The 14,181-nt window shown below is 39.2% G+C and overlaps 1 protein-coding gene across 2 annotated transcripts; it reads right to left on the bottom strand.

Moving 5' to 3' along the window:
- Window positions 1–690: 690 nt before the first annotated feature.
- On the bottom strand, window positions 691–7,047 carry serpinc1 (serpin peptidase inhibitor, clade C (antithrombin), member 1). 2 transcript variants are annotated; one of them, XM_088598848.1, is made up of 7 exons: window positions 6,895–7,047; window positions 4,803–5,151; window positions 3,913–4,128; window positions 3,234–3,371; window positions 2,381–2,774; window positions 2,000–2,064; window positions 691–1,094 (listed from the first exon to the last, which is right to left on the bottom strand). In XM_088598848.1, exons 2-7 carry the CDS (start codon window positions 5,148–5,150, stop codon window positions 912–914), a joined length of 1,344 nt encoding a protein of 447 aa, XP_088454974.1. In that variant the 5' UTR covers window position 5,151; window positions 6,895–7,047; the 3' UTR covers window positions 691–911. The 2 variants fall into 2 exon arrangements, with proteins under 2 accessions (XP_088454974.1, XP_088454973.1); XM_088598847.1 differs by having other exon boundaries at window positions 6,890–7,046.
- Between the last annotated feature and the right edge of the window lie 7,134 nt (window positions 7,048–14,181).

Raw genomic sequence — 14,181 nt, 5'->3', positions numbered from 1 at the left:
AGAAACATATCATTAGAGTTTAAGCTCATATCCATGGTAACAGTGGTATCAGGTATTGTCTAGAGCTGCACTGTAGCTTTATCTGGTTTATAACAGTATCTCCACATACATTGTATCCTGTCAAACAGACTACAGTCGCTGGTTAATCGTTTAGGATTCTCAAAACCTTTAAACAAGTGCCAAACATAGGCAAATGAGAAAACTCGCAAGAGATTGTGGTGTGGTAAAGAATGTATTTAATCCAAAGCAACTGGATTTCATTTGGTGCAGAAATAGAGCAAAAAGTGCACAAGGGCAAAAGTTACTGAAAGTCACCCCACTGTTGCAGGGATCCCTGACACTAGTTCAGGAGAGCTCACGATCCAGCAGGTATTAAAGGTCACTGTTAAATCATCACTTCCTGAAGACTGATCAATTTGTGATCAATTAAATGTGATTTAAAATACAAAGATTAAACTTTATTAGACATTGTGTAATTGACTGACTACACAGATACTGTGCAAAAGCCATGTGGGGCCAAAGGATCTTGCAGTCTTTTCAGAAGGATGCCAGCATTTCTTGGGTTTAGAAGTATTTTCTAATGAGGTTTTTGTCTTCTGTAAAAATTTCACATAGGAACAGCTATGTGAAATACATCCCTTTACCATCACATTCAAAATAGTAATAAAATATTAACCTACATAAAAGAAATCTGGGAACAGTAAAACTTTAATTCACAATGTGGTACATTCACAATGTGGTTAAGAAAACTGGGGTGCGTGGGCTCTCTTTTTGAGTGTAAAAGATAACAAAACTTCAACACAACAGGCAGAAAAGCCCTCCACAGTTGAAGATTGTGTGTGGACTTCAGATGGTATACAGTCACTGTTTGCAATAGCCATAGACTGGGGTCAAGGGCTCCGCTATGAGTTTTATTCGCTGCTCCCGCAAGGGTCTGCTACACGACCCATGAAGATCATGGCATTGATGGAGGCCTCCCGGATCATCAGCAGGAAGGGCTTGTTGGCAATGAACACCTCCCGGTTCAGGTTGATGGAACGGCCCATGGCAATGAGTACTGTGCTGGCTGCAGCCTCGCTGCCTTCCTCATTCACCTGCAGCACAGAAACAGCCTGTTAGGATCACAACCCAGAGAGGCACAGGGCTTCCTAGAGGACACAGCCCAGAGAGACACAGTGCCTCTTTGAGGTCACAACCCAGAGAGACACAGCGCCTCCTTGAGGTCACAACCCAGAGAGAAACAGGACTTTCTTGTGGTCACAACCCAGAGAGACACAGCACCTCCTAGAGGTCAAAACCTAGAGAGAAACACCACCTCCTTGAGGTCAGGCCACAGAACAGCACAGCACCTTAATCAGTGCCCCAGTAATCAAGGAACACTTCAAGTAATTCTCCATCAGAAGTCATTCCAAATTTTGTAACCACATACTGAACAAATAGCCCTTTTTTTGTCTGAGATATTCATCTCAACTCATTACTTAATAAGAACACTAAAAGAATGATCCTTACAACAATATTCAAGACCTACAAACTGAAATCAAAGTCACAATTACATAAACATGAATATAACTATGAATTACATTAATATAATTTAAATTAGTCAGTTGCAGATTTTCCATACAAATTCATAATACCACATCAACTGCCTGGGTTTTATTTTTTTAGGTTTGAGGTTGACTGAGAATTCTAAAGGGAATTTCTATCATTTTTTGGTGATTACCCATGCTGAATGTTGACGTGAATAATGTTGGTTAGTGATTAAGGAACAATGAGCTTTTAAATCAAATTAGTACAGATATAGGTGCAATTGAGTAATTTGAAACAAAACTGGACTATAGCTTATGAGCTTTGGTGTTCTCAGCTGGCAAATTTGCTTGAATCTTTTGGAGGTCATTCACTTAGCATTTGGTGAAATGAAGACTTCATATTAAAATAAAATTACAGAAGTTTATGTTATCTGTTACTAGAGTGTCTTAAGAAAAAATCCTAGTTTACTTACTTCTAAGAAGGCTTTATGGAAAGCTTCTGAGATGAACAGTTCATCCCTTCCATTTTCAAGAATACCTGAAAAACAGAACATATGAGATAAAGACACAAATATAATGTATAAGGCAATCATATAACAAACTAATTGTTATTAGTTCCAACACCTATTTGATGCATTTTTATGTCTTTCAGTATAGATATGTAATTGACTTGCTTAACAGATACAGTTTAAAAAGACTAAGGTTCAGAATGACTTGTAAAAAATGCATTTTGTTTTTCAATACGTGTTGAATATGTATTCGAGGATCTCAGGGATATTCTGCAGGTAATCATGGACCCCTGGTGATCCAACCTCATTTGACTTAGACGTGGGATATTCTCATAGCCACCATACCTGGTAAGCTGGCCTTGTTACTGTCAAACAGGTCAACCAGGCCCATTTTCTGGAGCTTCTCCTTCAGACTGAAGCTGTCCTCGATGCGGAAGCGAGGGATCTGTGTGGCCACTGTGATCTCTGTCATGGTGTCCAGCCAACCCATGAGCCTCTTCAGACTAAGATCCTTCTCCACCTCAGCCAGGGAGGTGCCCGTCATGGGGAGGATGAGCACCATTGTGATTGCGTTGCCCTTATAGGGCAGCTCCAGCACTTTGACCTTGTCTTTCTGGAACTTTCCATAGCGGAACTTATTCTCCTGGTACATCATTGACACAGAGCAGGATTCCTTATCGGTCTTGTGGAAGTCGGCCTTGAAGACGCTTTCCTTTTCAAACTTGTTCATCCATTGCCCCTGCCAGGAAGGGAAGAAGACAAAACACAAAAGCAAAAGAAATGAGAACAGAAGGAGAAGAAAAAAAAGTAAATAGACAAGAACTCGGGAAGAGCTGGACACAACAGAGTGCAGGTCCTGGTGTGATGTGAAAAAAGAGAAAGAAAATGTGGTAATATCCTTCCATTATCAGAAGACAGCTTATTCAAGGACCATGGTGACCTTGAACTGCAGTATAGGGCTCAAAGAGATCACCACCAGGTCCCAAAAGCTGTGCAGCCCACATGACGTCATTTATTACATTAAACCTGTCATCCTTGAAGAAGCTGAAGTCATGTGTAGAAGCAAAGCAAGACTGATACAGTTAGTAAGGAATGGAACAACAGTAAAGAATAAAAGTCAAGACAATTATCTGACCCAAAGAACATATTGCTCACTCGCATCTGCAAATCTATCACTATAGCTTGCACTTCATCTCACCTTGAAGTAGATGGTATTGACGAGCACAAGAACTGTGTTTTCATTCAGAACCCCCTCAGGAATAACATCTGTGATCCTGTTCTCAGTTTTGTTGGAAACCCAGTCATTGATGGTCTTCCGGGACAATTCAGGTTTCTCCTAGAAGTTAACACGGAGACTGTATTGGATTTATTGCTTTTAAGACATGCAAACAAGCATATATCTGTATAAATGACTGCAGTTCATTAATAAACTGGTAATTGTTTGCTGTTTTAGCATCTGAAATGGAGGTGTTGGTTAGGAACACCAGTGCAGAACAAGGAGCAGAGACCCAGTGCAGAAGGATGCTGTGGGGCTGGCACTTTTGTTGTTAAAATATTTATTTTTGAGAAATGCTACAACAATATTAAGAAATTTGGTTATTTGGATTTTTCAACCAATAGAAACAACACACATTTTAATTTCAATGTATTTGCTGGCTCTATGCCCTTATGACACTCAAGATGACTTGGGCCTGAAAGAAGAGCATTCTCTATTTCCTCAACCAGTTTTTTTAACCCATCTTTAGGTATAAAAAATATATAAATTGTACCATTTATATGTAGAGTGCAGAAGATTAAAACTCATCAATTGAAGTAGTTTTTTTTTTTCAATCGAAGGGGATACAGGTAAGCTCAGTGCTGTGAGAGACATAACTTACTTTGAAATTGAGGGGCATGAGTTTGGCACCATAGACCACTTCACTGATGTTCTGGTAGGTCTGATTAAAGGCCAAAGATTTTTCCCCAAAGAGTCGGTTGGCAGAGACCAGTTCGGCAGTCGTGTCGGCTTTACGGTACAGTCTGCAGTTAAGCTTGGCAAAGAAGAAGTGCACCTGGTCAGAGGTCTTCTCCTTGATGGAGTCAAACTGGAACACCTGCAAGAACAGAGCTGGAGTGAGTTTGAACCACAAAGCTGGAGAAAGGTACACACAGCATGGGTAATGGTATTCCCTTAATGATAGCAGGGAACAGAGATTCAAAAAGCACTGAACAAATGTAAATATAAAACTCCAAATGGCTATGCATGTGTAAAAATAGCTATTTTCATACTAGGTCTAGAACATTAGGGTTCTATGCAATCAATCAATTGGAACTCATTAACTATTTTTGAGAAAACAAGAAAGCATGTTAAAATCTCACAGGAGGCAATGCTCCATTTGGGTTCAAACAGAATCCTCTTTTGTCCTGATGGACAAATTAACAGAAACCATTATTCTAAATAGAAAAAAAACATTGCAGTGTAAGTCTGTTTGTCTTTTTAAAAACATAGCAAACATCAGCAAGACATGTTACAAACATGGGGGAAGAACAAAATGTGGGAAGCTGCAAAATGACCACAAGAACGTACCTTGCTAAATGTTTGTAAATGAACGGCAATATAATTCTACACATCATACTAACTTTTGCCATCACCTCTCTTTTTTTTAGCTTGACAGGTACTTCTGCCATTAAAATGCAGGAACCGAACTCTGATGGAGTTGCTGTGTATAAGATCCTGAGAGTCTGGAAGCCCCGATGCAGGAGCTTATGCCCCATTTCAGACACACACCTGCATGATCTCCGCAAGCGTCTTGTTGCAGGCGCCCAGCTTGGTCATTGCGAAGGCAGTGGAGATGCTGATTGGGGACATAAAGATATTGCTGGTAGCTGACTTGGAGTCAGCCATGTTTTTGTACAGGGCCAGGGCAAAGCGGCTGTTGGCCTTTGACAGCTCCCACACACGGGGATTGGTGAGTTCTGGGATCTTGTCTGGTTCTGCAGCTTCCTCTCCTGCTGTGTCTTGGCTGCGGTAGATGCACATGGGCTCCAGTGGAAGGTCCTTGGGCTTTGCTGTGCAGATATCATCCACAGCCAGAACGCCACACAGGCACGTAGCCAAGACAGCCAAGAGCCTCATCCTGGGGGCAAAATGCACGTCAGGGCCCAGGTTGGGTCAGTCACTAAAGCAGATAGTCTATACTGTATGTTCATGCATGTCACCACCATCAAGACTAGGTACAGCAACATCTTGACACAGTCACAGTGAGTGTAGACAAAACCCCATTATCTAAAGGCTGTCACACCAGATACAACTTGTATTTATACCAGTTATAACATTTCTAAAGGGCAACACTGAATGTTTTCCATAGGAAACTCAGATTCCTTAACATAGAAAGAACTATTTCAACACTTTGCTACAACCTTTTATTGAAAGTGTTTTAACATACTGTCTCTCTGGTTCATTCGGCAACATCAGTGCTGTTAATAGTAATAGGTTGGGAAAAATGATGAAGGTAATATCAAAATCATTGGGGTAAACCATCTAAATGCCCTCTACAAACTGACATAGATGTCTAAGAGCATTATGTAGAGTTGTGTGGCCCAACCTTTGCGTGGTAAATTAACAGTACTCCCATCTGAGAGACACCTCTTGTTTCTGCAGGTATAATGGACTCAATACATCTTTCATCCACTCTGCAATCTCCCTTTCAAACAATGTAAAATAAGTTTCTGATCTCCTGAAACACTGTTGTTCTGAATTCTTTGCTTGTGATGCTTGTTTTTGCTGTTGTTGTTGTTGTTTTGGAGCATTCTTTGACATTACTTAGACATTGTAGAGCTCACATATCATTGTTTCCAAGAGCCATGACTCATCTCTACAACTGGCCACCCCAGACTGGATCGAATGTCCACAACTTGAATTGAAAATCAGGAAGCAGATGTTACTCAAACAAAAGGGCTAAAAACAGAATGGATCAAGACTAGGAATTTCACCCTAGTGAAGAAACCCAGGAGTTTCTAGATAAAATTCCCCAGAGGCCTTAGCAATGATTAAGGCAAAAGAGACCTATGAAGGGCATTGCTATTGGACATTGTTTCTCAATAGAAAATATTTGTAAAAGACACCTATTGATTTCTGTCCATGTTATTTGCTGGTGTGCAAAAAATTGTTGGATTGCCCAATGTTGCCTGCGATTGCACAGTGCAGTGTATTCCAACGTCACTGAAATGTTCCACACCTTATTTCCAAGCTGGCAGAGGAAAAGCAGAATCAGATCAAAGGATCTACCTTACCTGTAGTGTTCATGTAATTTGAGGTTAATCAATGAAAGATCATATTTTGATGCAAAATATGTGAAACAAAAAATATCAGAAATTGATATGCAGTTTAGAATTCCACAATTTACTTTATGTGTGAACATCTCAATTTCAATTAAAGTGATCTACAAGCCAACAACAGAAACAGAACAATTTTAAACTGGCAATTTAAGGGGCCCCAGCTGATAAATTGAAGCATGACCAACATATTTAGCCAGGATTAAAAATATGAACACTGATTCAAGAAACTGTTAGGTTAAACTGAAATAAGAAAACAAACTTTCGTAAGATAATTAGAATGCTGCCATTAAAAAATATTTTCATTAAATATAAGAGTGGCTTTGTATAAACACTTTTAAAAATTCAAGATTTGAAGAGCACAGAGACCCCATAGCATAATTGTTTAGTCCTAGAAGCAAAATATCTTTGAGGAACGTAGGGTTTCTGTTGAAAAAGGACTTTTGGTTACCTTATACAACTTTACTGAAAAATTCCACATATTTGCAGCAACACTTAAGATTTTAGGTTGCCCAAAGAAAAGCAGCAGTGAGATCCTACCTTACCTGTAGTGTCCGTCTTCCTTCAGTTAACAAGCCAAGCTGGAGCAGCAGTGAGACAGAATGTGGACGGGAGACCATAAACTCGATAATACGCACTATGATGAACACAGCGAGGAGTTCACTGGCCGCCAGTGCAGAGACAATCAATCAGATCATCGTTTACACAGGATAACTGGTTTGGTTAATCTTTGAACTTTTGGGATTAAACACGGAGAAAAAAGATTTTTTGCATTACTTATGTGGTTCTTTAACATTGTGAAATGAGCAGCCTTGCCTTCTCACACATAGAAAATACACTCACAAATCCCGAAACACTTTCAGGAGCAACCAACCCAAGAATATTTTTCATCTGCCATTAAATTTCCATACTTTAAAGACAATTTAGCTCCTATTTCAATATCAACAGTTTGCTCACATACTAATAAAATTAGGGTGCTGCTGCGATCTAGTTTTCTGCAGGGAAGTAGCAGTAAGAAGCAAGACGTTTACTGCTGCACTGTGCTTGGCTGCGGTAATTAGTCTATACCGGGGTTCACAGTTGAAATGATTAAAGCAACAACTGCACAGGTGTGGCCAGAGAAGCTGAATGCTGGGAAAATGGGGGTTTACTTCACAAAGTTTCAGGGGCAGCAGACCTGTGAGTGATCAGGTGTCTAATCTGTATAATTTAATCTCTAATAAATAAATCGATTCTTCTCAAGCTGTTCTGGTGCATATTTATGTTCTCAGAATGACCCCATAAATTAAAGCTTGGCTGTTAAAGAAAAATCAGAGAAGTCTGGTTCTGGCATTCCTCTATTATCTCAGTGTTTTGCTAGGAATAAACAGTTTTAGATATATTAAAAACAGTACTGATCTAATGAATTTGCTTTTCAGCACGGAATAAACCTTTACTTGTTCACATGCAGCTTGTGCATGCTGACACAGCTACCTAACAAACCTCTGTAAAGCATGGCACTTTATTAGCAAGACTGTGGAAGCCGACTATCCAACCCACTGAGCACAGAACATGAGGTTTCATTTGTTCTATTTAAAATCTAAATCCTGGACAATCATTGGATATGTCCAAAAAGTTGAGCCAGAAGACATTCTTGGGAAGAGTTGGGTTATCCATTTTAGAAACCCTTAGCTCATGTTCAATGAAAAAATGGCATTCAGAAAGAGACTGTTGACTGGTCTGAAACCGTGAAAACCCTTTATTTGAGCATTGTAAGAGGAGCTCAGTATCATTTGGATGTCAGTCACCAATGCTCTAGATCTAATACATTTAGAAGCTTTTGTAAAGTGATGCTTGGAATAGGGAGACTGAAGAGTACAGTTCCCTCCTAAAAATGTATACAACATCAGAACATTAATCCCACATTTAGCTTCAGAAGGTCTGCAATTTAGACCCAAATATTAAGGGCTGAAACTGGCACTCCCTGGGTCTGGAGTCTTAGCGAACATTTCACGTAGCATCACATTACAACGAATGGCGATGTTGTGCATCACACGTGATAACATCCCAAATAATATGAGGAAGCTAGGGTGAATTCCTCTATTTGGCAGTGTGACCCACGGCTAGCGCAGTCAGCACAAGCCTGAGTAATCTGTGCCATTTCCTTACAAAAGCAGGGTGCTATCTGTGTGGAGTTATGTTCTCCCCACATTTGCATTGGTTTCCTCCCATGGAAAGTTCAAAGACATCCAAGTAGGTCAAACAGCTTTTGGGAAAACTGGTCCTGGTGTAAGTGTGTGTATGTGCATGCCTTGCGATGGCTAGCATCCAATCCAGGAAGTATTCTTTCTTGTATCCATTGCTTGCTGGGATAGGGCTCTGGCTCCCCCACAACCCTATATTGGATCAAATGGTTAGAAAATGGATGGTATTGGCTTCAACAACATGGCATCTTGTTCTAAACACCCACAACCATTTTTTAAGACAATGGACTCGACTTTTGTTTTTCTATACGCCCCCTGGTTTGCATTTCGTTGTTGAAGTGCATCCCTTTTCTATCAAACTGAATGCAGGAGTATTAAACCCATCGATGCAGGGAATTCCTGTAAGGTTAGTAATGTTCATAGCCCAAGTATTATTACTCTATTCCTGGAAAGATCCACTTCAGCAGATATCGTAGGCCACCATTAAATAAATTCTTAAGACTTGGAACATCTTCATTGTAAGTTCTCTTACTTGAACACATGACTTGCTGAATTTATCAACAGCTTTAAGGTTATCCCAATCTTTAGATCAGGTAGCTTATAAGACTAAACAGATTTGAGGCTCTCTTTAATGATAGGAGTCCCTTTACCTAATAACTCTTAACTTCCCCTACTGTACATTTTAGTACAACTGAAAAAAAACAGATCTGCAATTTTAAGCTCTGCTACTGCCTTTAACAATTCTGAAGCTTTGTCATTCATGAAGCAGTTTCTGACCATGCAAATCCCTCCATGAAAATCTGCCTGAAACAGCACAGTGCACAATGGGACTATCAACACTTTCTCCCAGGATCACTATAATACCATGTGGAATTTAATACTGAACTCCATGGCACCAGAGAGATGTCTGGCTGACAAGCAGCTCACAAGTCTGCCAGTGTAGGTGTTGTTCCAAATATGAACCCGTACCAGTTAAATCCCCGATTGCTCAAATGGATAGTCTTAAAAGAGAAAGGAAAAAATGTTGTGTGGTAGCATGCAGAGGTTAATCATTGGAAATTAATGCAAATGAGGCAGAAGATTTACAATATTATTTAATCACAGTCCCTGCCAGTAAAGAATCACTGTTGCACATAAGTTACATTAATTTCACAGGTTTTTTTTGTTTTTTCTTCCAGTTACTCCCTCCTGACTCAAGGAAAAAAGAAGCGGATTGTATTATACAAAAATGCAAACCAATTTTCACACAGTGAATTCTTTTTATATGAAGAAAAAAGTATAACAGCTACATCCATATTGGAGAAAGATAATTCTAAACATTCCTTAATGGAGTATAATATAAAAACAAACAATTTTTGAAGTTAAACTTGTACCTTAATTTAAGCAATCTATTACAAGACAATTTGGGAGTAATCATCGAAAGCAATTACGTTCCCAATGTTAGGAATAAAATCAAAACAATGCAGCAAGAGCAGCCCAGTCTTGTTACAATAAATGCAGTTTGTATGGAGGCAGGGGAACATTCCTGGTGCCCCTCAAGAGTGCTGCCAGTGCTCCATTTGGGAGGCAAATTTCACTCAAGACCCTGTCACTATGTTTCAAACTACAAGCTGAGTAACTGTTGTGTTGCTAAGAGCTGTCGTCTCCCCAAACTGAACAGAACACACTGTACTACTGATACAGTGACCAACACAGATCTTACAAAGATCAAAACAAAAATAACCCATCACGTTTCAAGGACCAAGAGACCGGCAATGCTTTCATAGCAAAATAAGTGGTCAAATACAGCTAGAATCAATGCTTCCTCTTTTATTTTTCCCTTCTAGAATACACTGGTAAAGTTTTATCTACCTCAAATCAAAAACAGTAACAGCAGTGTGACAGGTCTCAGATCTCTGTTAGAACCAACAACAGTAAATATTTAGTCTAAAATGGAAACGTATTTGAAATTGCAAAACCATTGGAGTTACAAAATGTGTTTTCCTTCCTGCTTTCCAGCGTCTCCCAATTTGAGCAAAAACAGACACTCTATACGAAGCTCTCAGTCAGGGACTTGGGGGTAAAGAAACTTATACTGTCATCAGTTAAGGAATCCAGTTGCAAACTCTGACGGCAAAAGGTAAACAGTAAATGCTCCACTATATACCTACCCTGATTTCCCTTTGTTTTCTAGAGTGTGAAGGGTAGATGAGGATATGCTGAATGAAAAGAAAAATGGCCATTACAGCTACAAAGTAAAATGAACAATCCTATAAATTTTTAAGAATCTGGGTTAAAGAATAATACCTAGTCACAAGAAGAGGAGAAATATGGCTGCACTATTATTCTGTTGTCCTATGGTGACTTGTAACCTTTCAGCCTGTCAAATAGAGCACACTGTACTTTCTGAGCTTGAAATAAGGTTTGGTTTATTCTTTGTCTAGATTTGCCTAAATGTTTTGAAAGGTGAGCTGGATTTTCATTCTATTTCTGCCAATTGTCAATACTGTTTACCCAATGCATGCATTTTTATCATTTCAGCATGGAGTTTAAACAATTAAAACTAATCAATGTAAAAGACAATGTGTATGTTTTTACCCACAAACCCACCCCTGAGTGAACTGCAAGCTTGGTGAAAACACACAAACGATGTCCTCGGCCATAGCATGGTTTATCAGAAACAGTGTAGCCACGGCGAGTCCCCATCAATACCTGAAAACACAGAACATTCAATACAGTACAACCTTACATTAAGCTAATTTTTTTGGACATTGTTTTTCTTTGAACAGACACAAAATGGCTAAGTAAACAAATGTTACAAGTCTGGCACTGAACTCCTTTGACTAAGAAAGGATAAGAGTTGTTCAGTTGTGCATTGGCAACCAGATACAGATCATTGCATTACTGATTTGTAGAGATCATTTAATATAAATGCTGACTCCAAGCGAGTGTATTAACAGTTGCACATTATATCTTTATTTACAGGTGTTATGTACCCAAACCTTAAATATATTCAAGAACCCGCCAAAAGGCACATTTATCAGGGGTGATCGTCTGGTGTGTGACACCAGGATCTGTCATAGTCCAGCCTGACTGGGTTGGCTTTGCTGATTATTACTGCCTGAAATGCCTGAAGTGAAACACGCATGGGCACAGCATCCAATTACCATGCAAAGCTGCTATTGCTATTAAAGAACACCACTGCTATAGAAGAATAATGCAAAGTCTTTTAAAAGGATTCTTCACACAACAGCCAAAACCATTCTTGAACATTCACACACTTGAACCCAGGAGTTCCTGCGGCTCCAGCCCTCAAGAGCTACAATCCAGAAGGGATTAAGGCTGAACCAGACAAAGTTTACTCTTTTAGATTTTACACACTTAAAACAATCGCCCAGTGGTGACACTTGAGGAACAAGACAAGAGACCCCCGGTGTCTGCAGATTACACAACTCCACTTGGGGTGAGTTTTCATACAAGTGACATGCTGTATTAAGGTCACTTTATATGTAGAGACCTTGGCAAGTCTGGTGCATTCCACACGATCACCCCTGCGGTGCAGCGTGCGGCTCAAAACACGAGCCTCTTCAAACCCAAGGAAGAAGAGGCATTCTTCTCAACTGTGTCTTAGCAAGGTTCTTTCATAGCCAATCTTGACGATTGCTTAAGTGTCAATAGCTCTGTCTCAAGCAATAATAATCATAACAATATTAATAATTATCAGAATATTACATAGAGATTAGACGTTAAAAGAAGTTTCACCAAAAACGGTGCTTTAAGATCGCACACTGTCTCGAGAGACCAGTATATGTCGGTCTACAAAAAGTACAAACGCGTCAGAAAGAAGCAGAACTGGAAAATGTACCGATAACGTACATTTGGTTTTAATGTCTACTCAGTCTATCAAAGCTCTTTAAGTCACAGGTCATCTCAGTATATAGTGACGTTTGGGGAAAGTATTTGGAACTAGGCAAACTCTTTTAATGCTACATCACAAGGACTCCACTGTGACTTCAAAAGCTCTGGTGTCTCTTTCCTAATGTGCAGGCACACCTCTCAAGAGTTCTGTGATGATAATCAGCCTGTGTGTCACAAACAGCTGGATGAGCACAATGGTCAACTTCACCAAGACCAAGTGCAAGGGAGGAAACCTATTTTGTTTTGTTTGATGTTGACTAAAATCCAATGGCATCTCAATCCTCAAAAGACAAAATCCTCAAAATATAGTACTGTATCTTCAAAAGGTGGCACTGTCCACAGTTTTACAACTTTATTCTCTTGCTCAACTAAAACAAAATCTGCCAGGTGTTGCAGAGCATACCTGCTTACCTGGTTAGCTGTTATAACTAGTAGGAAATTTCAGACCTTTTGGACACATTAGGGTGTCAAAACCAATTGCAAAGCAGCTGCACAGCACCAGGCAAAGGAAACAGAACTGAAACAGAGCAAGGAGAAATAGTAAAGCCCTTATCTTTTTCTACATGAAAAATGAATGTGATGTCTTCTTGAATTTGGAGTTGCAGAAACAGAACACACACACTTTATGCCGTATACAGAACAAATGATGCTTGCACATTTCTGACAGTACAGTCTTTCAGTTCTGCAATGGATCTGAATGTCAGTTCTTAATGGTGCAACAGACCACGAATTTGTGTCATTTCCTGAACCATCACTTCTTAGGCAGAAGAAAAAACAGCACTGGAAGTAATAGAGGAGGTACACTTAACCTGCTAGATGGGACATTTGTGTCCAAATACCCTTTATCAAATAAGAAAAGCCAGTATCACAAGGAATGCAGGAGCTGTATAATTGTTCAATGCACAGTGCATCACATTCTAGGTTTTGTAAATGAAAATCTCCAAATTTAATTTTCAGGCTTTCCAGTTAGCCTACTGAATAAAATATTTTTCTTAATGTCCCATTGTTAACTGTTCGTAACTCCCATTTCACAAAATGAGACCTCTATGACAATTATACAGGTATTCATAGATATTGTATGAATTTGCACCGTTCAGTAGAGCAGATATTCCCAAGGGCCAAACTTTCAAGGATTTTAAATGGTATGTGCAAACCTCAAGAAATTACATTTACTTTTCTTTGATTTAGCAGTCTGAAATACATAAAAACTGCATCTCAAAATTGACGCTTAAGAACTAAAAGGCCAATATTATGCATTTAAAGAATGTTGATCTTGATAAAAAATATTTTAGTTCTTGAAGAGGAATAAAAAGGGGATTAAGCCATACTTTCACAAAATCTAAAACTAGTAGGGCCTCATTTACCGTAGAAGTGATATTCCTGCTTTTTTTTTCTGGAAAAGACACAAAGTCCATATCTTTAGCCACCACCTGTTTTATACTCTGTATAAAACAGAAGTATTGTATTTAGTACTGGAACCCTCATGCTCACAGCTGCCAGCTAATAGATTGCTCATCCCCTAAAACTCCCAAAACAAATGATAACCAAATCTGTAAAAACATGGCAAAAATCATCATGCAACTTCACAGAAGTTATCAAAAAAAAATTCATTCCGATTAAGAGCTCAGTGCAAAAGGAAGCTATCAGTGTACTGTGATCACAGGCTCAAAAATGTTCTGAGGAATAAAACATTTCCACTATACTATAGTGCTTCCAAAAATTATAATTTGGTTTTAAATTGCAAGACTCCAG

This window comes from Lepisosteus platostomus, chromosome 11 (assembly GCF_059453375.1).
Source record: "Lepisosteus platostomus isolate fLepPlt1 chromosome 11, fLepPlt1.hap1, whole genome shotgun sequence".
Taxonomy (NCBI): Eukaryota; Metazoa; Chordata; class Actinopteri; order Semionotiformes; family Lepisosteidae; genus Lepisosteus; species Lepisosteus platostomus.
The sequence above is the reverse complement of the archived record's forward strand: the minus strand, read 5'-3'. Positions and strand labels throughout refer to the sequence as shown.